Source organism: Felis catus, chromosome A3, assembly GCF_018350175.1.
Source record: "Felis catus isolate Fca126 chromosome A3, F.catus_Fca126_mat1.0, whole genome shotgun sequence".
Lineage (NCBI taxonomy): Eukaryota > Metazoa > Chordata > Mammalia > Carnivora > Felidae > Felis > Felis catus.
This window is the reverse complement of record NC_058370.1, coordinates 89304866-89332326: the sequence shown is the minus strand read 5'-3', so window position 1 is coordinate 89332326 and position 27461 is coordinate 89304866. Positions and strand designations below refer to the sequence as shown.

Here is a 27461-nt window from a genome sequence, read left to right as displayed (position 1 = left end):
GCGGCCGCGGTAGGAGTAGGCGGAGGTCCGGCCGCAGAGGGGCGGGAACCGAAGGCTTCGGCTGCGATTGCTGGGCAACACTTTCCTTGGCCGCCTGCGCTGTCCCAGGGTGTGGGAAGAGGTCAAAACGAAAGGGCCGGGAAGCACGGCCCCCGCGGGGAATCCTAGCCCAGTTCTGGGCGTGGCATCATTCTCCCACCACCACCTAGTTCCCACCCCCTCGCTGCCTCGCGTTCACTTCCCCTCAGGGACGCATCCGCCTTCCAAGTTCACATCGCACCTTTTTGCGCAAGGGACTTCCTCCAGGCCAGGCCATCCTGCTCTGTGCTGGGTGTCCCTGTGAGCGGCCAGCAGAAGCCGAGTGAAGCGCATGCCAGTTTGGACTCTGGGAACTCACCGCTCTCGGGGTAACGGAACCTACCTCTGGGGGCGCCACAGTGCTTCTCGGAGTATGGTAAAAACCTCTTCTCCCTTCCTAGACTCAACAACTGTGCACCAGCCAGCTTCCCGTCCTCTGAGATGTCTGACTCCTCCTGGTCTTACAGGTCTGTGTTACACCGATTTCTGCACCCACTCACGTTACACTTTTCCTAATAGTCAATTGCACCTACTCCCAGCTTCGGAGAGAGGACAGCACTTACCTCCAGTTTGACTTCAAACTTTCTAACTGATTAAATTTTTTCTAGCTTATCTTTTAACTCAGGCAGAAGACCTAAAACCTATCCCCCTCAGGCAATAGGGACTGCCCAGCTGCCAGCCACACCCCATGTGATTGACCTCAAGACAATGGTTGGTTTGAAGGTCACAGCCTATCTGCACGCACCCACAGACCTTTGTCCCACGTTTTCCTTATATAAGTCTTGAAGTATTTTTGGTACTTTGGAGACAGTCCACGAGGGCTTAGTCTCTGTCTTCCCAAGTGTTGGCCTCACTGAAATAAATTTATTTCTGGTTTGACCACCACCCGTTTCTCTGCCTTTGGATTTTGTCAGCAGCAAATGGCCAAACCTGGTTTGGGACCCCTGCAGCCAGGTGCCCTTGCACCCCTGTGCCTCAGCTACACTTCAAGTTTACACAATCACCTAAATGTGTACTTCGAGACCCATACTTCAGAATACCCGCTCTCTGATTTTTTTCAAGGAGAGAGGGAAGATGAGAAGGTTGGGAGACAGGTACAAATCTCCTTAACAAGACTTCAGAGTTTGGCAAGAGTGGTAAGCAACCTCTGATAATTCAGCCCAAGCCTTCACAGGGCTGTTCTCTCTCTGATGATAGACAGCAAGGCTCCTGGAAAAACAAATTTTGCTTCCTTGTGTTGTGTGGGCTATATCATGCCAACACTAAAACAATTTGGGGGGAAGGTTTCTACTGGTCACTATGGGTGCCTTTACTACAACCTTTTTGTAAAACATGCAGTTCAGGGGCTCCTGGGTGGCTCAGTCCATTAAGTGTCTGACTCTTGATTTCAGCTCCTGATCTCATGGCTCCTGAGATCCAGCCCTGAGTTGGGCTCTGTGCTGGCAGCTCGGGGATTCTCTCTCTCTCCCTCACTCTCTGTCCCAACCCCCTCCCTCAAAATGAGTAAATAAACCTGAAAAAAAATTTTTTTTAAATGTGCAGTTCAGGGGCTCCTGGGTGGCTCAATCGGTTGAGCGTCTGACTTCAGCTCAAGTCATGATCTCATGGTTTGTGGGTTCAAGCTCCAGGTCAGGCTCTATGCTGACAGCTCAGAGCATGGAGCCTGCTTTGGATTCTGTGTCTCCGTCTCTCTCTGCCCTTCCCCACGCTCGTGCTCTGTCTCTCAAAAATAAATAAAACATTTTAAAAAAGTGCAGTTCAGACTGTATGTCACTATGGAACATACTCTAACAACAAATTAAACTTCAAAGAAACTTTAAACATCATTTAATATATTTCTTGTTAAAATGCACAGTATTATTTTGAAACTGTTTGATGTAAATTAGGACAAAAAAAAGTAACTATGCTAATGTTGTTAGGAGCCAAGATTTCCAGTGTTAAAGAGACCAGGTATAAATTGAAGGAAGTTAAGGGAAAATCTGTAAACTTCAATTTGAATTAGAATCCACAAAATTGTAGAATTTATTGCAATTACTTTTACTCTTATACATAACACTAAAACCATGTTTTTCTCTTCTGGGTATGTTAGTTCTCCAGTACCTATGATTAACCTTTTTAAGAGTTCTTCCTGCAATAATGGCAGAGATTAGAGTATGCTCTGTGAAAAGTAATAAAAGGAAATCTCCTTTAGAATGCAGTTGGGAAGCCCTCAAGGTGAGCTGTCAGGTCCTATGACTTGTCAATTACAGACCCAGGGGAAGAGAAGGACCTTGCACATGGCCACTCCTATCCCAGCAAGAAGGAAGGCCTTTCTCCTCCCCTGGCAACAGCCCAGCCAATGAGAGACTGCAACAATGCAGCCAATGAAAAGCCACTATACTTTGAACTCCCAGTTTTCACCAATGGACTTTCTGTTTATAACAGCCGAGCTTCCCCTTTCCTCTATAAAGGAACATTCCTCTCGTTGAAGGGAGTTACCTATAGTTTCTTGGGAGAGTATGTGCTGTGGCTTGCGATTCTCTGCTATCCCCCAATAAATCCATTTTTTGCTGTTAAAATAGCTGGCAGTTTTGTTTTGTAAGGTTAACTTACTTGGTGATCAGAAGTGGGATCCGAAGAAGACCCCCAGCAACTCGGAGGCTGGTGAACAAACCCGACAGCACCCACAGAGCCAATTGGGCTCACTGCTTTCTCGCTGACCCTGGAGTTTGCGGTAAGTTTCCTCCTGGATTTGGGGCTCTGCGCTTTGTGTTTGCACTCTCCAGGCTTTATTAGGATCTGTTTTATGCCCTTGTTGTTTGTTTTGTTTTTACTTTGAAAGTGCTCCTTTGGCCTTTGGTCGGACTTCTTTTGGGGACTGGATTGTTCCTATTGGAACTGTGACGGTCTTTACTCTGATTCCTTCTGGAACCAAGCTGCTACTGATGAAACTGTGCTGTTTAGGAGTTTTTCCCTTTGCACGAGAGAAAAACCTAGTAATGGGATTGCAGTCATCAAAATGCTCTGAGAGTGCTGCTCCCTTCCTTGCCCTTAGTGGGACTCTGACTGGTTTTGTGTTTAAAAACTATCGTCCTTCTGCATGCACATTTATAAACTAAGTGGATTGACTTAACCAAAAGTAATTTAGAGCACCGGTGCCTGGGTGGCTCAGTCGGTTAAGCGCTGAGCCTGCTTGGTATTCTCTGTCCCTCTCTCTATGCCCCTCCCCTGCTCTCTCTCAAAGATAAATAAACTAAAAAAGAAAAAAAAAAAAAAAACAAAAAACCACCAATGGCCATTATGGGGAACTTTTGATCTCTCCGAACTTAATTTACTCAAAGTTTTAGAAAGCTATGGGTACTTAATAGAAAAAAACAAAAACAAAACAAAACTGGGATGCCTGTTTTAAATGGTACTGATAGAGTAGACAGTTAGTTAGACATGTGTTGGAGGCAAGGATGGTGATAAATAGGGTACACATTAGAAGCCTGGGGGCACAACATCCTGACTTTGTGGCTCCTAAGACCCTTCAACATCCTGGCCTTGTGGCCGCCAAGACACCAAGGCTAACAGATCAAGAGCCACAGGTGCAGAACATGCCCTCTCCTCTTCAGCCTCTGCCCCAGAGTAACCTATAGTGTCATTGTAATGTATTTACACTGTGATTTTAACCCTGCCCCTGTGGGAGGAGATGGACAGGACAGTTCCAGCAGGAACCTTGTAGGGCCCAAAACTCCTCCTCCTAATTGGCAGGAGGAGTCCCTTAGATGGTTGGAAACAACCTCAGTTAGAGACTGACCTAGCTATGACCCATAACCTATGCAAACATAAAAAGAAAAGACACCCCTAATCCTGGTGCAGTTGCTACCTCTGGGTCTGGTCACTGTCCCTTCTTGACAGTGTTCTGTCCTTAGTAAACTGCTTTGTGCTTGCTACCTTCCTTCAAGCTGTCGCTGAGTATGGATCCTCAAATAAATCTTTCATGGGGAATACAAGCATTTAGGCCTCCATTCACACAATGCAGACTCTCCCACGGGTAATAATACCTTGAGACTTCCAGATATTTTCAGACCTAGCCTCTTCTAAACCTAGCTGCTTCCAGAAGGACCTGTTTGGTAACAGTCCACAGGGACAGAGTGGTTTACCTGGACTGGGAGAGAGCCTGGAAAATTCTTTTCTGAGGAAGATGATTATCTGCCTCCTCCCTCTCCCCACCCCCCCTGCTCCGCCAATCTTATTTCAAGCAATATTTCAGCAGTTTGTGAATAATATTTAAATGGGCAATACCACCCATAGAATTCCCTTAGTAATAGCACAGTGGTCCTGGGTGGCTCAGTCAGTTAAGTCTCTGACTTCGTCTCAGGTCGTGATCTCACAGTTTGTGAGTTCAAGCCCCATAATGGGCTCTGTGCTGACAGCTTAGAGCCTGGAACCTGCTTCAGATTCTGTGTATCCCTCTCTCTCTACCCCTCCTGCACTAGCATTCTGTCTCTGTCTCTCTCTCTCTCTCGAAAATAAAAACATTAACAAAAAAAATTTTTTTTTAAATAGTGCAACGGTTCCCAAATTTGTTTGCACATTGGTCACCAGGGAACTACAAAAACACTGATGCCTGTGTCTCATAGGCCTGGACTTAGGAATTTTTTAATAAAATTTTTGTTCAGTTTACTTAAACTAAAAAAAAAAAAACAACAAAAAAACAATTCACCCATTTCTCCCACCCTCCATCTCTTATAATCACCATCTGTTCTCTGTATCTACACGTTTGTTTTTGTTTCTAGTTTTTGTTTTTGTTTTTTTAGATTTCACATGTAAGAGAGATCATACTGTGTTTATTTTCTGTCTGACTTATTTCACTTAGTATAATGTCCTTGAGGTCCATCCATGTTGTTTCACATGGCAAGATTTCATTCTTTTTTAATGGTTGAATATTTATCCATTCATTCATCTATGGATGTTTAGGTTGTTACCATATCTTGGCTATTGTAAATAATGTTGCAGTGAACAGGGGGGTACATGTATCTTTTCAAGTTAGTGTTTTTGTTTTCTTTAGATAAATACCTAGAAGTCGAATTGTTGGACCATATGGTGGTTCTATTTTTAATTTTTTTAGGAACCCCTGTACTGTTTTCCATAGTGCTTACACCAGTTTACATTCCCATTAACAGTGCACAGGGTTTTCTTTTTTCCACATCCTCTTCTTATTAACACTTGTTATTTCTTGTCTTTTGAGTTTAGCAATTCTAACGGGTGTGAGATGATAACTCATTGTGGTTTTGATTTGCATTTCTCTGATGATTAATGATACAGAGCATCTTTTCTTGTACCTGTTGGCCATCTATATGTCTTCTTTAGAAAAATGTCTATTCAGGGGCGCCTGGGTGGCGCAGTCGGTTAAGCGTCCGACTTCAGCCAGGTCACGATCTCGCGGTCCGTGAGTTCGAGCCCCGCGTCCGGCTCTGGGCTGATGGCTCGGAGCCTGGAGCCTGTTTCCGATTCTGTGTCTCCCTCTCTCTCTGCCCCTCCCCCGTTCATGCTCTGTCTCTCTCTGTCCCAAAAATAAAAATAAAAACATTGAAAAAAAAATTAAAAAAAAAAAAGAAAAATGTCTATTCAGATTCCCTGCCCATTTTTTAATCAGATTGTTTTGTTGTTGTTTTGTTTTTTGGGTGTTTTTGCTGTTGGGTTATGAGTGTTTCAGATATTTTGGATATTCACCCCTTATCAGATACATGATTTGCAACTATTTTCTCTCATTCAGTAGGTTGAGTTTTCATTTTGTTGATGACATCCTTTGCTGTGTAGAAACTTTCAGTTTGGTGTAGTCCTATCTATTTTATTTTTTGTTTTTCATTTGGTTTTTAAAGTTTTTATTTTAATTCCAGTTAGTTAACATACAGTGTCATATTAGTTTCGGTGTACAATATAGTGATTCAACACTTTCATACATCACCAGGTGCTCGTCACAAGTGCACTCATGATCCCCATCACCTATTTCAGCCAGCCCCCCACTCCCCTCCTCTCTGGTAACCATCAGTTTGTCTTCTATAATTTAGAGTCTGTTTCTTGATTTGTCTCTCTCTCTCTCTCTTTTCTTCTCTTTGCTCATTTGTTTCTTAAATTTCACATATGAGTGAAATCATATGTTATTTGTCTTTCTCTGACTTATTTGGCTTAGCATTATACTCTCTAGCTCCATCCATGTTCTTGCAAATGGCAAGATTCATTCCATTGTGTATATATACCACATCTTCTTTATCCATTCATCAATCAATGGACATTTGGGCTGCTTTCATATGTTGGCTCTTGTGATAATGCTGTTATAAACGTAGGGGTGCATATATCCCTTTGAATTAGTGTTTTTATATCCTTTGGGTAAACACCCAGTAGTGAGATTCCTGGATCACCGGGTAATTCTATTTTTTACTTTTTGAGGAACTTCTGTGCCATTTTCCACAGTGGCTGCACGAGTTTGCATCCCTATGAACAGTGAACGACATCCTTTTTCTTCACATCCTCAACAACACCTGTTGTTTCTTGTGTTGTTGAATTTAGCCATTCTTACTGGTGTGAGCTGATAGCTCATTGTGGTTTTGATTTGCATCTCCCTGATGATGAATGATGTTGAGCATCTTTTCATGTGTCTGTTGGCCATCTATGTGTCCTCTTTAGAGAAATGTCTGTTCACGTCTTCTGTCCAGTTTTTAATTGGATTATTTGTTTTTTGGGTGTTGAGTTTTAGAAGTTCTTTGTAGATTGTGGACACTAATCCTTTATCAGATATGTCATTTGCAAGTATCTTCTCCCATTCTGTAGGCTGCCTTTTAGTTTTGTTGATTGTTTCCTTTGCTGTGTAGAAGCTTTTTAGTTTGATGTAATCCTAGTAGTTTATTTTTGCTTTTGTTTTCCCCTTGCCTCAGGAGACATCTAGAAAAAAGTTGCTATGGCCTTTGTCAAAGAGGTTACTACCTGTGTTCTCTTCTAGGATTTTTATGGTTCCAACTCTCATATTAGGTCTTTCATCCATTTTGAATTTTTTCCCTGTATGGTGTAAGAAAGTGGTCCACTTTTATTCTTTTGCACATTGCTGTCCGGTTTTCCTAACACCATTTGTTGAAGAGACTGTCTTTTTCACATTGGATATTCTTTCCTGCTTTGTCGAAGATTAATTGACCATATAGTTGTGGGTGTAATCCTACTTGGATTGGTTTGTTTGTTTGTTTGTTTTTGCTTTTGAAAGAGGGACCTGGTTAAATACACTGTGGTACATCTACATCAATGTATAATATGCAGCCATAAAAGTGAATGAAAATTTCTGTACACACTGGTGTCAAAAATTGAATGAAAAAGGCAAGGTGAATAACAGGAAAAGAGTATATACTATGTTACTTTTTTCACAGTAAAAAGGGGGAATAAAATATATGTGCTTAGGTTGTACATATTAAGTACTGTAATCCCTGATTAATTATAAAACCAGTTAACTACAGAGGATGGTGAGGGGAAGATAATCTACACATAGTGTACCTTTTGGTACACTATTCAAAATAAATAAATAAAATAGGCTATTCAAAAATAAATAAAATAGGCTCTTAAAGGAATACATAAATGTACCAGGACAAATAGAGAAAGATTATATCAGAATTTTAATCTTTGTCGACTTGCTTGGCATTTTAACCTTCATAACATTAAACGAACTAATATTTAAGAATTTAAATATTTAAGAACTTAAATATTTAAGAATTTAAATTTAATTTAATTTTTGCTATTTAATTTTATTTAGATTTGAGTCTTTCAGCAAAAAGTCGCCTTTGGGAATTCTTCACATCTTGCAAGGATGACACGCAAGGAGAACATCAAGTTCGCCACCCTAAAATTTCACAAAGGAAATCTCTAAACTTACGTAAAGAACATCCATGCTGAAACAACTTTGACCCAAATGTAGCAAAGAGTATAGACTATGAATAAAACAAGAAAGTTTCAGAGAAATATGAGACCTCCTAAACTCATTCTGTTGTTACTAATCAAATTGCAAAACAATAGTCTTTATAAAAATATTTCAAGAATATAGTTAGTTCCTTCTACTCTTGAGACAAAAAATTTAAACAGAAAGCTTGACAAAATTACTGCTATAGACTGCCAACTATTTTTAGTGGTAGAAGATGAGGGATTTTTGACATTTGATGAAGATATAAATTTCCTTCTATAAAATATGTTACTAGAAACAGTTTTTATAATTAAAGTCTGCTGTGTATATAAAGGTTAATGATATTATTAAATGTGCTACTTCTGTATGCTGTACCTCAGACACTTGAATATGTACAAGCGAGCATACTTTTTTTAAAAATAAGAGCATCGTACATTAAAAAAAGGGGGAGGGTTGCCTGGGTGGCTCAATTGATTAAGCGTCTGACTTCCGCTCAGGTCATTATGATTTCACAATCTGTGAGTTCGAGCCCTGCATCAGGCTCGGTGCTAACAGCTCAGAGGCTGGAGCCTACTTTAGATTCTGTGTCTCCCTCTCTCTGCTCCTCCACCACTCATTCTCTCTTTCTTTGTCTCTCTCTCTCTTTCTCTCTCTCTCTTTCAATCTCAAAAATAAATAAACATTAAAAAAAATAAGCAATCTCTATCAAAATAACACAAGCATTCTTCACAGAGCTAGAACAAACAATCCTAAAATTTGTATGGAACCAGAAAAGACCCTGAATAGCCAAAGCAATCTTGAAAAAGAAAACCAAAGCTGGAGGCATTACAATCCGAGACTTCAAGCAGTATTATGAAGCTGTAATCATCGAGACAGTATGGTACTGGCACAAAAACAGACACTCAGATCAATGGAACAGAATAGAGAACCCAGAAATGGACCCACAAACATATGGCCAACTAATCTTTGACAAAGCAGGAAAGAATATCCAGTGGAATAAAGACAGTCTCTTCAGCAAATGGTGCTGGGAAAACTGGACAACAACATGCAGCAAAATGAACCTGGACCACTTTCTTACACCATACACGAAAATAAACTCAAAATGCATGAAAGTCCTAAATGTTAATGCCATCAAAATTCTCGAGGAGAAAGCAGGGAAAAACCTCTTTGACCTCGGCTGCAGCAACTTCTTACTCAACGTGTCTCTGGAGGCAAGGGAAACAAAAGCAAAAATGAACTATTGGGGGGTGCCTGGGTGGCTTAGTAGGTTAAGCATCCGATTTCGGCTCAGGTCAAGATCTCACGGTTTGTGGGTTCGAGCCCCATCTCGGGCTCTGTGCTGACACTTAGAGCCTCGAACCTGCTTCAGATTCTGTGTCTCCCTCTCTGTCTACCCTTGCCCTGCTTGCACTCTGTCTCTCTCTCAAAAATAAACATTAAAAAAAAAGAACTATTGGGACCTCATCAAAATAAAAAGCTTCTGCACAGCAAAGGAAACAATCAAGCAAAGCTAAAAGGCAACTGACGAAATGGGAGAAGATATTTGCAAATGACATATCAGATAAAGGGTTAGAATCCAAAACCCATAAAGAACTTATCAAATTCAACACCCAAAACACAAATAATCCAGTGAAGACATGGGTGAAATACATGAATAGACACTTCTCTAAAGAAGACATCCAGATGGCCAACCGACACATGAAAAAATGCTCAACATCACTCATCATCAGGGAAATACAAATCAAAACCATGATGAGACAACCACCTCACCCCTGTCAGAATGGCTAACATTAACAACTCGGGCAACTACAGATGTTGGTAAGGATGCAGAGAGAGGATCTCTTTTGCACTGCTGGTGGGAATGCAAACTGGTGCAGCCACTCTGGAAAGCAGTACGGAGGTTCCTCAAAAAAGTAAAAATAGAACTACCCTTCAACTCAGCAACTGCACTATTAGGTATCTCTTCAAGGGATACAGGTGTACTGTTTCAAAGGGACACATGCACCCCAATGTTTATAGCAGCACTACTGACCATAGCCAAGGTATGGAAGGAACCCAAATGTCCATCGACAGATGAATGGATGAAGAAGATGTGGTATATATATATATACAATGGAGTATTACTTGATAATCAAAAAGAATGAAATCTTGCCATTTGCAATTAAGTGGATGGAACTAGAGGGTATTATGCTAAGCAAAATTAGAGAAAGACAAATATCATATGACTTCACTTCTATGAGGAATTTAAGATACAAAACAGATGAATATAAGGAAAGGGAAGCAAAAATAATATAAAAACAGGGAGGGGGACAAAACGTAAGAAACAAATATACAGAACAGAGGGTTGCTGGAGGGGTTGTGGGAGGGGGGGATGGGCTATAAATGGGTAAGGGGCATGAAGGAGTCTGAACCTGAAATCATTGTCGCACTATAGGCTAACTAACTTGAATGTAAATTAAAAAATAATTAAAAACAAATAATTAAAATATGAAAAAATAAATATTGAAAAAATAAAAAAAGAGCATCGAGGATTGTTGGCAATAAACAGAGTAGACCTTTTGCATATTCCAACCAAAGTAAACTATGTGATATACAAGATACTTTGGAATTGCTTTATCCTGTACTTCCACAAGATGTTCAAACAAGGTAAAATAGCAGATTTTAACATTAAGGAAGCTGTTTGACCAAAAGAAAGCCTTGACATTTTACTTTGCAGATAACAATAGCAGCAAAGCAGGACTCTAACAACTCAGTAGTTTGGAGATAAAGGAGTTTATTTGCTGGAAACTTCTCAAGAGGAGTGCCTGGCTGGCTCAGTTGGTAGAGCATACAACTCTTGATCTTGGGGTTGTGAGTTCAAGCCCCATGTTGCTTAAAAATAAAATCTTAAAAAAAAAAAAAAGTGACTGCTGAATTAGTAATCATCTGAGTCGTCATGTCCATAGGTGATACTTGCTGTTGGAGTGCAAATTTATAGATGAAAAAGTGCAGGGAGGAGGCTAGAATAATGAACCATGTGATGATGGATTAACATTGCCGACATCAGTATGAACTCATTTAGCTAAATATAGATCCAATGGGATAAAGAGACAAATATATATACATATATATGTATATATATATATATATATATTTTTTTTTTTTTTTAGTTTAAAGAGTGAGCCTGTGGGAGAGGGGGGCAGAGGGAGAGAGAGAATCTTTTTTTTTTTTTAATTCAAGTTAGTTAACCCAGTGATTCATTATTGCATAGTGCTCATCCCAACAAGTACCTTCCTTAATGTGCATCACATTAGTGCATCTCCCACCCACCTCCCCTCCAGCAACCCTCTGTCTGTTCTCTGTATTTAAGAGTCTCTTATGGTTTGCCTCTCTTTCTGTTTTTGTCTTATTTTTCCTTCCCTTACCCTATGTTTATCTGTTTTGGTTCTTAAATTCCACATATGAGTGAAATCATAGGATATTTGCCTTTCTCTGACTCACTTATTTTGCTCAGCATAATACACTCTAGTTACATCCATGTTGTTGCAAATGGCAAGATTTCATTCTTTTTCACCACTGAGTAATATTCATTCCATTGTGTATACATACGACGTCATCTTTATCCATTCATTAGTCGGTGGACATTTGGGCTCTTTCCATAATTTGGCTATTGTTGATAGTGCTGCTATAAGTATTGGGGTGCATGTGCACCTTTGAATGAGCATTTTTGTATCCTTTGGATAAAAACCTAGTAGTGCAATTGCTGAGTTGAAGGGTAGTTCTGTTTTTACTTTTTTGAGGAACCTCCATACTGTTTTCCAGAATAGCTGTACCAGTTTGCGTTCCCACCGACAATGTGAAAGTGTTCCCTTTTTTTCTGCATCCTTGCCAACATCTGTTGTTTCCTGAGTTGTTCATTTTAGCCATTCTGACAGGTGTGAGGTGGTATCTTGTGGTTTTGATTTGTGTTTCTCTGATTGATGATTGATGTTGTGCATCTTTTCATGTCTGTTAGCCATCTGGATGTCTTCGGAAAAGTGTCTATTCATGTTTTCTGCTCATTTCTTCACTGGATTATTTTTTGGGTGTTGAGTTTGATAAGTTCTTTATAGATTTTGAATACTAACCCTTTATCCAGCTGTCATTTGCAAATATCTTCGGCCATCCCATCGGTTGCTTTTTAGTTTTGTTGATTGTTTCTTTTGCTATATAGAAGCTTTTTTATCTTGATGAGGTCCCAACAGTTCATTTTTGCTTTTGTTCCCTTGCCTCCAGAAACATGTCTAGTAAGAAGTTGCTGCAGCTGAGGTCAAAGAGGTTGCTTCCTGTGTTCTCCTCTAGGAATTTGATGGTTTCCTGCCTCACATTTAGGTCTTTCATCCATTTTGAATTTACTTTTGTGTGTGGTGTAAGAAAGTGGTCCAGTTTCATTCTTCTGCATGTCGCTGTCCAGTTTTCCCAGCACCATTTGCTGAAGTGATGGTCTTTTTTCCACTGGATCTTCTTTCCTGTTTTGTCAAAGATAGGTGGCCATACATTTGTGCATCCATCTCTGGGTTCTCTATTCTGTTCCATCAATTTATGTGTCTATCTGTTTTTGTGCCATTATCCTATTGTCTTGATGATTACAGCTATGTACTACAGCTTGAAGTCTGGGATTGTGATGCCTCCAGCTTTGGTTTTCTTTTTCAACATTACTTTGGCTATTTGGGGTCTTTTGTGGTTCCATACATTTTTTAGAATTGTTTGTTCTAGGTCTGTAAAGAATGCTGGTGTTATTTTGATAGGGATTGCATTGAATGTGTAGATTTCTTTGGATATTATAGACATTTTAACAATATTTGTTCTTCCAATCCGTGCTTTTCCATTTCTTTGTGTCTTTAATTTCTTTCATAAGCTTTCTATAGTTTTCAGAAAACAATCCTTTACCTCTTTGATTAGGTTTATTCCTAGGTATCTTATGGTCTTTGGTGCAATTGTAAATGGGATCAATTCCTTGATTTCTCTTTCTGCTGCTTATTATTGGTGTATAGAAATGCAGCTGATTTCTGTATGTTGATTTTATATCCTCTGACTTTGCTAAGTTCATGTATCAGTTCTAGAAGTTTTTTGGTGGAGTCATTCATGTTTTCCAGCAGAGCATCATGTCGTCTGTTAAGAGTGAAAGTTTGACTTCTTCCTTGCCAATTTGGATGTCTTTTATTTCTTTGTTGTTTGATTGTGGAGGCTAGGACTTCTAGTACTATGTTGAACAGCAATGGTAAGAGTGGACATCCCTGTTTTATATGTGACCTTAGGGGGAAAGCTCTCAGTTTTTCCCTATTGAGGATGATATTAGCTGTGGGTCTTTCATATATGGCCTTTATGATGTTGAGGTGTGTTGCAGACTTTGAGTCTGGAGTTCTCTCTTGTCCAGCAAGAGAGTGGATGCGGAATTGAATACAAGAGAGGCTAATGTCCAGGAGGAGACAAGACCCCTGAACAGCTTATTGAGCTCTCAAGGTTTAAAAAAAATTTTTTTTGCTTATTTATTTTTGAGAGAGAGAGAGAGAGAGAATGAGCAGAGGAGGGGCAGAGAAAGAGGGAGACACAGAATCTGACGCAGGTTCCAGGCTCTGAGCTGTCAGCACAGAGCCCAATATGGGGCTCGAACTCACGGACTGCAAGATTATGACCTGAACCGAAGTCGGACACTTAACTGCCTGAGCCACCCAGGTGCCCCTCTCAAGGTTTTACATATATGGTGAACGTGCAGAAGAAAACAATAAGATAGTGACCATTAGTTTGTGTGTGTAAGAAGCAAAGGGTTTGGTGGGCAAGTGGCATTAGAAGTTGAGATTAAAGAAAAATGATATATTGGAGCCAGATGTTGGAAGGACAGTGTTTCTCTGTGGGTGATACAGCCAAGTAGCTGTTATCTCCAAAGTTTAAGATTGCTGGAACATGCTGCCTTAAGGTTAACAAGGCACTTTTCATTAACTAACCTTGGGCACTTTCGCCCCATAGTGGCTTTCCACCTCCAACTGTCCTGGGACACTTTCATCCTGTGGAGGCATCTTCCCACCGTAAGCCTTGTTTTACTTAGTGACTAACTAACCTTGGGTGCTTTCACCTGATGGTGGCTTTCCGCCTCTATGTTTTGTCTTACTTAATGACTGGCCTTGAGAGCTTTCACCCTGTGGCAGCTTTCCGCCCTAAGCCTTGTTATCCCATTGGTGTAAGCATACAGAATTCTTAAACTTATTTCCCACAGAGGTGTGTTCCTTCTATGCCTACTTTCTTGAGGGTTTTTATCAAGAAATGTTGCTGCGTTTTGTCACATGCTTTTTCTGTATCTATTGAGGGGATCATGTGGTTCTTATCCTTTTACTGATGTGGTGTATCACATTGATTGATTTGCAAATATTGAACCAGCCCTGCAGCCCAGGAATAAATCCCAGTTGATCATAGTGAATAATTATTTTAATATATTGTGAATTCAATTTGCTAGTGTCTTGTTGAGAATTTTTGCATCCAGCTTCATCAGGGATATGGGCCTGTAATTCTCCTCCTTAGTGGGGTTTTTGGTTTTGGAATGAAGGTAATGCCGGCTTCATAGAATGAGTTTGGAAGCTTCCCTCCCATTTCTATTTTTTGGAACAGTTTGAGAAGAATAAGTATTAACTCTTCCTTAAATGTCTGGTAGAATTCCCCTGGGAAGCTCTCTGGCCCAGGACTCTTGTTTTTGGGGAGATTTTGATAACTGATTCAATTTCTTTGCTGGTTTTGGGTCTGTTCAGATTTTCTATCTCTTCCTGTTTCAATTTTGGTTGTGCATGAGTTTCTAGGAATTTTTCAACTTCTCCCAGATTGCCCAGTTTGTTGGCATATAATTTTTCATGGTATCCTCTTTTAATTGTATTTCTATGGTGTTGGTTGTGATCACTCACTCCTCCTTCATTCGTGATTTTACCTATTTGGGTCTTCTCTCTTTTCTTTTTGATAAGTCTGGCTAGGGGGTTATCAATTTTGTTTTTTCTTCCAAAGAGCCAGCATTTTTGTTTTAATCTGTTCTACTGTGGGTTTTTTGTTTTTTTGTATATTGCTTTCTTCTGCTCTAATCTTTATTATTTCCCTTCTTCTGCTGGCTTGAGGCTTTATTTGCTGGTTCTATTCTAGCTCCTTTAGGTGTAGGGTTAGGTTGTGTATTTGGGACCTTTCTTGATTCTTGAGATTGGCCTGCATTACAGTGTATTTTCCTCTTAGGACTGTCTTTGCTGCATCCCAAAGGGTTTGGACTGTTGTGTTTTCATTTTCATTTGCTTCCATGTGTTTTTTTTTGTTTCTTCTTTAATTTCATGGTTAACCCATTCATTCCTTAGTAGGATGTTCTTTAGCCTCCATGTATTTGAGGGCTTTCCAAAGTTTTTCTTGTGGTTGATTTCAAGTTTCATAGTGTTGTAATCTGAAAATATGCATGGTATGATCTTGATCTTTTTGTATCTGTTGAAGACTGATTTGTGACCCAATATGTGATCTATTCTGGAGAATGGTCCATGTGTACTTGAGAAGAATGTGTATTCTGCTGCTTTAGGACATAATGTTCTGAATATATCTGTTAAGGCCTTCTGGTCCAGTGTGTCATTCAAAGCCATTGTTTCCATAGGGTGTCTGGGTGGCTCAGTCAGTTAGGCATCAGACTGCAGCTCAGGTCATGATCTCATGGCTTGTGGGTTTGAGCCCCACATTGGGCTCTATGCTGACAGCTTAGAGCTTGGAGCCTGCTTCCGATTCTGTGTCTCCCTCTCTCTCTGTCCCTCCCCTGCTCACACTCTGTCTCTCTAAAAAATAAACATTAAAAAATTAAAAACAACAACAGCAACAAAAACCCAAAGCCATCGTTTCCTTGTTGATTTTCTGCTTAGATGATCTGTCCATTGTTGTAAATAGGGTATTAAAGTCCCCTACTATTATGGTATTATTATCAATTAGTTTCTTTATGTTTATTATTAATTGGTTTATATATTTGGGTGCTTCTAAATTGGGGGCATAAATATTTATAATTGTTAGATCTTGATGGATAGACCCCTTAATTGTGAGATGATGCTTTTCTTCATCCCATGTTAGTCTTTATTTATTTATTTTTTTAATGTTTATTTATTTAGAGAGAGCACGTGTGTGAGTGGGGGTGGGGCAGAGACAGCGAGAATCCCAAGCAGGCTCCATGCCATCAGCACAGAGCCTGACGCAGGGCTCGAACTCACGAACTGTGAGATCATGACCTGAGCCAAAACTAAGAGTTGGACGCTTAGCTGACTGAGCCACCTAGGAGTCCTAGGCTTTGTTTTCAAATCTAGTTTGTCTGATATAAGCGTGGCTATTCTGGCTTTATTTTGCCATCCATTGGCATGATAGATGGTTCTCCATCCCCTCACTTTCAATCTGCAGGTGTCTTTAGGTCTAAAATGAATCTCTTGTAGGCAGCATGTAGATGGATCTTATTTTTTTTATCCATTCTGATACCCTGTGTCTTTTCAGAGTGATTTTTGAAAGATATGAATTTAGTGCCATTGTGTTACCTGTAGAGTTGGTGTTTCTGGTGATGTTCTCTGGTCCTTTCTAGTCGGTTGCTTTGGTCTTCTTTTCTTTTTTTTTTTCCTCCACTCAGTGTCCCCCTTAAAATTTCTTCCAGTGCGAGCTTAGTGATCACCAACTCCTTTCATTCTTGTTTGTCTGGGAAACTCTTTATCTCTCCTATTCTGAATGACAGCCCTGCTGGATAAAGAATGCTTGGCTGCATATTTTGCCCATTCAGCACAGTGAATATTTCCTGCCACTCCTTTCTGGCCTGCTAGGTTTCAGTGGACAGGCCTGCTGCTAACCTTATGTGTCTACCCTTGTAGGTTATGGATCTTTTGTCCCTAGCTCCTTTCAGAATTCTCTCTTCATCTTTGTATTTTCCAAGCTTCCCTATGATATGTCATGGTGTTGACCTGTTTTTTCATTTCTCGGGAGTTCTCTGTGCCTCTTGGGCTTGAATGCCTGTTTCCTTCCCCAGATTAAGGAAGTTCTCAGCTATAATTTGTTCAAATAAATCTTCTCCCCCTTTTTCCAGCTCTTCTTCTGGGACTCCTGTGATATGAATATTGTTTTGCTTTATGGACTCACTAAGTTCTCTAATTCTCCCCCTTGTGATCTAATAATTTCCTTTTTCTCTTTTTTTCAGCTTCATTATTTTCCATAATTTTATCTTCTGTATCACCTAGTCTCTCCTCTGCTTCTTCAATCCTTATTGTGACTGTGTCCACTCAGTTTTGCCTCTCAGTTACAGTATTTTTTATTTCAGTTTGATTAGTTTTTAGGTCTTTGATCTCTGCAGCAAGGGTTTCTCTGGTGTCCTCTATGCTTTTTTCAAGCCCGGGTAGTAGACTTATGACTGTTATTCTAAATTCTTGTTCAGATATGTTGCTTATGTCTGTTTTGAGCAAGTCCCTGGCTGTGATTTCCTCTTGACCTTTCTTTTAGGGACAGTTCCTCCATCTTGTCATTTTGGCTAAGTTTCTGTCTTTTGTGTGTTTAAAAAATTTTTTTTTACGTTTATTAATTTTTGAGAGGCAGAAAGAAACAGAGTGTGAGTGGAATAGGGGCAGAGAGAGAGGGAGACACAGAACCTAAAGCAGGCTCCAGGCTCTGAGCTGTGAGCACAGAGCCCCATGCAGGTCTTGAACTCCCGAGCCATGAGATCGTGACCTGGGCCGAAGTCAGATGCTTAACTGACTGAGCCACCCAGGCATCCTTCTTTTGTGTGTTTTAAATGCTTGTTATGTTTCCTGAACCTGAGATTAGTGCTGTATTTAAAAGGGGTCATACACTGTCCAGGGCTTGGCACTTCAGAAAGTGTTTCTGGTATATGCTCTGTGCACTCTGCTGTTGCATCTTGGCCACTTTTTGTTGCTAGTTAGTCCTCTGCAGAGCTCCTCCTTGCTTCCAGTGGGGAGTGTTTGGACCTTTAACTAGGTGTGCTTGATTTGTTTGTTGAAGTAAGCCTGGAAAAAATGGGCAGTGGGGGAAAGCCTGATCCCCCAAAAAAGAGAAAAGGAAAAGGAACAACAACAAAAAACAGAGAATCAAAAAATTGTAAGTCTGATTCCAAAGAAAAAGAAAGAAAAGAAAAAAGAAAAAAGAAAGGAAAAGGATAAAAAAATCTGATCCAAAAAAAAAAAAAAAGAGATAAAAGGAAATTAAAAAAAAAAAAAAAAAGAAAGAAACTATGAGCCTGATTCCAAAAGAAAAACAAAGAAGAAAGAAAAAAAAGAAAAAAAAAAGCAGGTCTGGCCCTATTTTCACCAGAACTGCAGGTGACGTTTTGAAGCACTTGATTTTCAGTACGCTTGGTGCATGTGGGGTGCTGTCTGTCCTGGAGGAGAGGCTCTCTGTGTTGGCTCAGAGTCAGTCTTACCCCAGTAAATAAGCATTTTCCAGGTACACAGGGGTGGGGTTTGGTGTAAGCGGGTCCTGCCTCCATTGGGGCCGCTGTGTTGCTCTCTGAAGTCCCCCTGTGTTGGTGTCAGGGGGGGAAATGGCACCACCCCAATCTCCCAACTCTGGACTGGGGATCTCACACCCTTTGCTGTTCAGGAAGCCCTCACAGAATATCGAGGGTAGTCAGTCCACACTGTACCACAACTCTTTCGCGTTTTTTTCTTTGGCACGTGGCTGGTATTCAAAACCCAAAGTCTTAAAGGACCGGGCAGGGAAAGAGAGAGAATCTTAAGCAGGCTCCACATTCAGCACAAAGCCCAATGCGGGGCTCGATTCTATGACCCTGGGATCATGACCTGAGCTGAAATCAAGAGTCAGACACTCAACCAACTGAGCCACACAGGAGCCCCAAGAGGCAAATAATCATACACAGTGTGTACATACAGATATATTTCCAAGCTCTGCCCTCTGAGAGGGTCAAGAAGCAAACACCCCAGTAGCAATGAGCATACGCAGTGCCCAGATCTTGGTTTCTCATACCATTCTCTAATAAAAGAGCCAGGGCTTCTTGGAAAAATGGCTGATTCTAAAATCAGGTGTGAGAAATAGCCTGGAGCGTCCTGTAGTGCCTGAAAGTTAAAAAAAAAAAAAAAAAAGTAATTAAAAAATGAAAATACCTAAAATGATAGGAATATGTCAGAAAGACATGGGAGGCAACTGAAGGTGATCCCAGCAGCCAAAGCAGGACAAATTGAGCAATAAAACCAAATAGTATTGGATTATAACCTATAGTATAAAGTAACTATCCATGAGTCCACATGCTATAAATAAATAAAAGAATAAATGGGGAATAGACAAATCTCCCACACAGATTCCAGATAACTTATTTAGATACCTGAAAGGAGTGTTTATGCTCCATTGTATGCTTTACCTCAAGTTGGGGGAGCATAACTCCCCACCGCTTATGTGTGGACTGTGCATAGCGAATTCTTTCAAATTGTATCGTATGTAAAGGCATAAGAAAGTGGAGAAACATGACAAAAACTACCTCAGCCTGGAAATCAAGATCAACATCAACAGTGATGAATCATGTTGATACCATGTACCCTTGATGTGATGTGATAGGAATGTCAGTTTACTCTGTGGTCTTCCTCTCCAAAACCCATAATCCCATTATAATCATGAGAAATCACAATGGAATACTCCTCAGCAATGAAAATCAGGAACAAAGTGCTAATCCATGCTACAGCATAGGTGAACTTCATGAAAGTAGCTAGACACAAATAACTATGTTTTGTATGATTTTGTTTGTATAAAATTTCTAGAAAGACCAAAATAATAGAGCAAATCAATTAGGCATAGGCATGAGGGAACTATTTAGGGGTGATAGAAGTGTTCTAAAATGATCATCATGTTTATGCTCTTAAATTTAAGTTTTTGATCTATTTTAAATTAATCTGTGTATGGTATTAGGTACCAGTTCGACTTGTTTTGTTTTTGCCTGTGGATATCCTATTTTCTTAAAAATACTTTGCTGAGCAAATTGGCCTTTTCCTTATTGTCAAAAATTTATTGACCAGAGATGTGGAGATTTATTTCTGGGCTTTTGATTTTATTTCATAGGTCTATATGTCTATCCTAATGCCAGTACTACACTGTTTTAGTGACTGTAGCTTTGTAGTAAGTTTTTGAAATTGGGAATTGTGAGTCCTTTAACTTTGTTCTTTTTTTCTCCAAGATTGTTTTGACTATTCAGGGCCCTTTGAAATTTCATGTGAATTTTAGGATGAGCTTTAACATTTCTGGAAAAAAAGAAGACCAAAAAATTGCCATTGGGATTTTGATAGGGATTGCATTGAATTTGTATATTTCCAATCCATGAACATGGGATATTTTTACATTTACTTAGGTCTTCTTGAATTTCTTTTAGCAATGTTTTATAGTTTTTAGTATATAAATCTTGTGTCTCCTTAGATGACTTTATTCCTGAACACTTTTTCCTTTTTGATGATATTTTATTTTATTATTTTAAAGTTTATTTATTTTTGAGAGAGAGAGAGACAGAGACAACATGCGTGGGAGAGGGGCAGAGAGAGAGGGAGACACAGAATCCCAAGCAGGCTCTGCACTGCCATCACAGAGCCCAATGTGGGGCCCAAACTCATGAATTGTGAGATCATGACCTGAGCAGAAACCAAAAGCCCCAGGCACCCCATTTTTGATGATATTTTAAATGGAACTGTTTTCTTAATTTTCTTTTTGGACTGTTCATTGCTAGTAAATTGAAATGCAACTGGTTTTTATGTGTTGATTTTGTATCCTGCAACTTTGCTGAAGTCAGTTATTAGTTATAACATTTGTGGGTGACTGTGTGTGTGTGTGTGTGTGTGTGTGTGTGTGTAGAGAGAGAGAGAGAGAGAAAGGATGTTTTGTATCCACAAATAGACAATACCTATTTTTTAATGACCTAAAGAACATTTATAAAAATTCATCATGCACATAATGATCTGTATAAATCTCCAAAATTCTCTTAACATAATGTAACAAAATGAAACAAAGCAATAAAATAATTTTCTAAAAAAACCACAGGAAATTCTTAAACCACATTTTTAAATAGCTCAGTTCAAAGAAGAAATATAAATCCATGCATGAAATAATACCAGTGAGAACATGACTTTAGACACCAATTGAACTCTGCTCAGGAGAAAATTTATATTACTAAATGTTTTTTATAGAAAGCAAAAAAGACAAAAATGAACCAAGTGTTCACCTTATATATGGTAGGGATCTTTGCAAAAACCAGAAATTCATTCAGACAAAATAAAACAGAAAAAAAATTTTTTTTATTCGATTTACAGCCGTGATAGAGAAATCCGAAAAACTGGTCCAAAGAGAATAGAAGCCCCAGGTGGCTCTCGGGTTGCTTTCCGAACCAGGTAACAGAAAGAAATGAATCAGCTACAGGATGAATCAGCTACAGCTGTTTTGAGTCTTATCATTTTGCTTAAGATTTAGTTGCCATGGAGAGAGTATAAAATTAGCCTAGGTCAGGTTTCGTGTCTATTTTTTAATCTAGAAAAGTGTAGAACCACCGTATTCACTGATGGCTTCACCAAACCCATAGCCCATAAGGAAGGGTTAGTTCCACAGGAAAAACTGGGGTAGTTTATCAGAAGGGACGATGGATACAGAGTGGTGAAAACAAGCTGTCCATTACATACCTTTAGAATCTAGATTTTTGCGAGGCTGTTGACTATAGCATTTATCTATAATACCAAAAATTATATGAGTGCTCAATATTAACTAAATGGTTAAATAAAACATAGCACATTTAAGATGGCCTATGATGCAGCCATTACAAACGTGTTTTGGATCAATATTTAAAGATTGAGAAATTTGCTACAGAAATATTGAATATAAACTGTGTAGAGCCTGTGAATTAAATCTAGTTTATTTTATTTATTAAAAAAAATTTTTTTTAACGTTTATTTATTTTTGAGACAGGGAGAGACAGAGCATGAACAGGGGAGGGTCAGAGAGAGGGACACACAGAATCTGAAGCAGGCTCCAGGCTTTGAGCTGTCAGCACAGAGCCCGGCGCGGGGCTAGAACTCACAGACCACGAGATCATGACATGAGCCGAAGTTGGCCGCTTAACCGACTGAGCCACCCAGGTGCCCCTAAATTTAGTTTAAAAAGTTTTATTTATGCATATAACCAACACCTGAAAAGAATGCATAAAGATGTGGTGTGTATGTATGTATATCTACATCCTAATATCTGAATTTGTAATATGACCTTATTTGGAAAGGGGATTTTTGTGGATGTAAAAGTAATTAAATTAATGATCTTGTGATGAGATCATCCTGGATTATCCTCATAGGTCCTAAATCCAACAACCGGTGTCCTTATAAGAGGCAGAAGAGGAGAAGACGCAAACTATAGAGAAGGCCATGGCCATGTGAAAACAGAGATAAAAGAAGCCACAAGCCAAGGAATGTCTAAAGCCATCAGAAGCTGGAAGGGGTAAGAAATGAATCTCTCCTAGAGCCTTTGAAGGGAATATAGTCCTCCCGACACCTTAATTTCAGACTTTTTGCTCACCATAACTACGAGGGAATAAATCTCTGTTGTTTTAAGCCATCCAGTTTGTGGTAATTTGTTACAGCAGCCCTAGGAAACTAGTAATCTCTGTATGCTTAGATAGATGGAAAGATAGAAAAAATATATAAAATTTATTTTCCCGAAATGTCTATATTTTTCCACAACAATCCGACTTCAGCCAGGTCACGATCTCACGGTCCGTGAGTTTGAGCCCCGCATCAGGCTCTGGGCTGATGGCTCAGAGTCTGGAGCCTGTTTCCGATTCTGTGTCTCCCTCTCTCTCTGCCCCTCCCCCATTCATGCTCTGTCTCTCTCTGTCCCAAAAATAAATAAACGTTGAAAAAAAAAAAAATTTAAAATGTGGCTGTAGAGGCACCTGGGTGGCTCAGTCGGTTAAGCTTCCGACTCTGACTCAGGTCACCATCTCATAGTCAGTGGGTTCCAGCCCCATATCAGGCTCTGTGCTGACATAAAAAAAGAAAGAAAGAAAAAAAAAAGCATTAGAATGTGAATATAAAGAAGGCTAGTACATTTAATGTCAGACAAAACAAAATTTAAGCAAAAAAGTTAAGTGTGCCTATATTCTTACAGGCAATTCTGCAGGAGAATGCTGGTCACCGTGATTCAGGGAACCCCCTCCAGCTGTGTCTCCTGTTGGCTACTCTGAATGCCTGGCTCACATGGGGTCTTTCCACTTCCTTCAGGCACAGGTGTCCCCTTCTCCTCCAATCTGAAAGTTTGCTTTATTTCACTTTTACAAAAGACCCACATCAGCACCTTTTGCTAGTGGAAGGACTTTTGCTAGTGGAAGGAAATCTGAAGCTGATTTTCACCTTTAGGAACTGGTCATTGTTGTTTTGCTTTATGCCATTTCCGTTTAGGAAAGGGATTATAGGAACATTCTACTTTCAGAAAACAGGGAATCTATTCCCGTCTCCCACCTCCTTCCCTTTGCTTTGGTGTCCTGGTTCAGAAGGTGTCAGGAGGGTGGTTTGGGATTGGGTCTCTCTCCCTCCTCTGCTGCCGCCTAGGTTCCTGCCCTGTCTGACCACAGCATTCAGCGTGCTGGGTCCCCCACGTGTCAGGGAAGGGGGCATGAGACATTTACAGAGAGGGGTTATTACCGCCTTTCAAGCGCTCATAACCCATGTGGAGGGATAATGAGTAAAACCTGACAGAAACCCACCTGCACCATCCTGTGAATTTCGCTGTCTTCCTGGTGACTATTTTCTATTCTCTAAGGGCTGAGGTGGGAATTAAAGTTATTATTTCTTGTTGGTAGGGTGGGGATAGAGGGACGGCTGGGCAGTGAAAACACAGCCTAACTTATTTTTGGAAACCGCAGAGCAGAAGCTGTTGTTTTGGTATTCTAGTTGCCCAGTATCCCCAGATTAGCCAACAAAGCAGGCGCCATCTAACCAGGCGGATTCTGGAAAGAGTAGCTCATTGGGGAGTCACCGCAGCGTGGAGGATCACCAGCAACAGCACCAAGACCCTAGGCAGGGGTAACGCCTGGGCTGTCCAGCCACCACCAGGTGGCACCAAAGCGCAGCCGAGACCTGGAGATTCGCGTCCTGCCGCCTCAGATAGGAGAAGTTGGGGATGCGGAGAATCAGATGCTGCGTGGGTGTCTTGAGAAGGGCCACGGTCCTCTGCCCCCTCCCTTGCCCCCAGGGTCAGAGCTCCCCTGAAAGGATATCCCTCCCCTAGTTAGGGATGTGAGGTCCCAAAGTGGAGATTCTCTGGGAGGACAGGCAGGCCCCTGGAGAGGTGTCAAGATGATCAGGACCTGAAGACCTGAGGACCTGAGGACCTGAGTATGGGAGGTTTCACAAACGTGGCTGGGAGGGGGCCGGCAGAGTAGAAGTGGCCAGGAGGTCTGGGCCAGTAGCACGTGTGCTCAAACTGGGAAGTGAGGGAGACAGGCCAGGAATCTATGTTCTGCATAGCCATGGCAGGTGACAGGCCTGGAAGGAGAAGACCATCTATCTCAAGGGATGTCACAGCGGGCAGGAAATGGCCTCAAAACATTCGGATGACCTTCCTGGAAGGCAACAAGGGTTCCCCTTACTTAGATGTGGGAAGGAGAAATCTCTAATTGACGGAAAATCCTGAAAAAACAGGAATGCCAGAGTTTGCCTGGAAGTGGCTAATATTTGTGGGTGGTTGGTGGGTTTTATTTTTTTAATGGCCATTAGGAATAATAGGCCTCAAAAAAGAGGACAAGTTTTGTAACAGAAAAATAAGGTTACATTTTGTTTTACCAAAGCTAGATCATGGCTTGTGAAATGCACATCAGCTACAAATATTCATACAAATTGCACATAAGAAACCTTAATAAACTCCAAAAAGCAGAAATTATACTTAACTATATTCTGTAGCCACATTGTAACCAATAGATATTTAACACACACACACACACACACACACACACACACACACGCACAAGAAAACCCAGCCACTTGGAAATCATAAGAGGGGGAAAAATGATTCTAAACAGCACTAGAGTCATACAGAAATGAAAATTACAATACCAGAATCTTTAGAAAAAGAATAAGCAAGAAAACACAACATATCAACACTAAGGTATATGGACAAAGCTATGTTTTCAGATATAAACTCATAGCTTTAAATGCTTCTGTTAGCCAAGACAAAGAGAATTTAATCAACTGAATACATCACTTAGAATTTTAGAAAAGCAACAAATTCTTAAGAAAGGAGTAAAGAAATAACTGTGGAGGTAAATTAATTAGAAAAAAGAGAAGAGAAAAAAAGTTCTTTTTTAAGAACTAATAGACAAATGCAAAATGTACATCTTTTACTTACTTGTTCTTCGGAAAGTACTTAGCCATCTGTCCGAGCAGAGGGCCCTTCCCTCCTTCCAGTTTGACCACTGTGCTCCTCTAAGGAGAGTCACCATACACCCTCCCTCATAGGTCAGAGCCCACTCCCATAAGATCTGACACAACCTTCAAAATCTTGAAGTTCCTACACCTGCATAACTGGGACAAGATTGGGATGTTCTTGAGGATGACAGCAGGTTGGTATGAGTCATTGACCAGTTGGAAAGGGCTTACACTTATGTGGGTTTGTGTGTGTGTGTGTGTGTGTGTGTGTGTGTGTGTGTGTGCGCGCGCACGCGCGCGCGCAAGTGTAAGGGCGTACATGGTGTGTGGGTGTGTACAAGTATGATGTACAAGTGTGGGTGTGTGCGCACAAGTGTGGTATGTACATATGTGGGTATGGGTATACAGGTGCAGGAGTATGTTTTATTTAAGAAAAAATTTAAAAAAAATTTTTTTTAACGTTTTTATTTATTTTTGAGAGGGAGAGACAGAGCATGAACAGAGGAGGGTCAGAGAGAGGGAGACACAGAATCTGAAGCAGGCTCCAGGCTCTGAGCTGTCAGCACAGAGCCCGACGTGGGGCTCCAACTCACGGACCGTGAGATCATGACCTGAGCCGGAGTCGGACGTTTAACCGACTGAGCCACCCAGGTGCCCCAAGAAAATTTTTTTAAATGTTTACTTAATTTTGAGAGAGACAGAGTGTGAGCAGGGGAGGGGCAGAAAGAGAGGGAGAATCTGAAGCAGGCTCGAGGCTCTGAGCTGTCAGCACAGAGCCCGATGTGGGGCCTGAGGTCACGAACGGCGAGATCAAGACCTGGGCGAAAGTTGGATGTTTAACTGACTGAGCGACCCAGGCACCCCGGTTGCTTTCTTTCAATCCTAGAATTATTCTGAATTGTTGAAACCAGATGGTCTCCAAGCATCCAATCCCAACACAGAAGTCCATTTTTTATGTGTTCTACAACCACTGGTAGGCATGTATTACGAAACAAGGATTTCAATGGGTTCAAATTATGTACCCAAAACCAAAAAAGGAACTACCGGAAAGGAACTATTTTGATTTTCTTGTCCACCTATATCAATCATCTCTAATAACAGCACCATATACCAGGGACTCAGTGCCAAACAATCATTATCTCAGTTAACATTTCATTGTGTAGGAAGTGCTATTATTTATTCCCAACAGATAGGGCTCACAGAAGGGTTAAAGTGATTTGCCCTGCATCACACAGCTATCCTAATGCTGACCCTCAGTGAGGTTTGGATGGCTCCCAAGATGCCACTTTTATCATTATTCTATAAAAGGTATTATAAGTATTTTTATCAGTATTTTGAAAGTATTTTAAGGATTTTTTTTCTCCGATGCTTTGAAAATTATTTTTTCTCCATTCTTGTTGTATGCATTTAAAAAATAATATGTATGTCTGCCTTGGTCTTTTTCAGCCCTAGATATGACCCCAACCAGGATTCCCAGTGTAACCAGAGCATGGGACACCATGTTGTGGTATGACCTCTGTGAGATGGCCACAGAATCTGAAGGTTTTTCACTTGCATAAAGTGCAGACCCCTTCTTGCCCTGTAAGAATCTGCCCAGGTGGGAAGACCTCCTTGTTCTTATAACGCTTTGGTCTCTAGTCTGGCTTCAGAATCTACTCTTCATCATTCTGCTGTCCTGCTTCTCACAAATGAGCAAATATGGCACCGACTTGCATTAAAACACCGCTGTTGCTGGTACATAGTGAGTTTTCTGTACTTGAGTCCTATTCAAGATACAACACATAAAACAACTACCTTATGGCGTTAAAGAAATTCAGTTATTTTCAGGGGGCACCTAGATGACTCAGTTGGTTAAGCATCCAACTCTTGAGTTAGGCTGAGGTCATGATCTCCTGGTTGTGAGATCAAGCGCCATATTGGGCTTCTCACAGGGCATGGAGCCTGCTTAAGCCTCTCTCTCTCTCTCTCTCTCTCTCTCTCTCTCTCTCTCTCTCTCTCTGTATGTTTCTCTCTCCCTCTCCTGTTGTTCCTCCCCTGCTTGCACTCTCTCTCTCTCTCTCTCTCTCTCAACAAAGAAGGAAAGAAAGAAA

At 40.6% G+C, this 27461-nt stretch overlaps 1 protein-coding gene across 6 annotated transcripts; it reads left to right on the top strand.

The window, feature by feature from the left end:
• Nucleotides 1-27108, top strand: LOC102899311. Of its 6 annotated transcripts, XR_006595665.1 has the most exons (6): nt 80-545; nt 1141-1214; nt 22305-22447; nt 23117-23235; nt 25462-25565; nt 26818-27108. XR_006595665.1 is itself a non-coding variant. In XM_045054392.1 (5 exons), the coding sequence occupies exons 1-5, from the start codon at nt 371-373 to the stop codon at nt 26928-26930; spliced, it is 609 nt and encodes a 202-aa protein (XP_044910327.1). In that variant the 5' UTR covers nt 80-370; the 3' UTR covers nt 26931-27108. The 6 variants fall into 6 exon arrangements, 5 of the variants coding, with proteins under 5 accessions (XP_044910328.1, XP_044910327.1, XP_044910330.1 ...); XM_045054392.1 differs by lacking the exon at nt 23117-23235; XM_045054395.1 differs by lacking the exon at nt 25462-25565.
• Nucleotides 27109-27461: the final 353 nt, after the last annotated feature.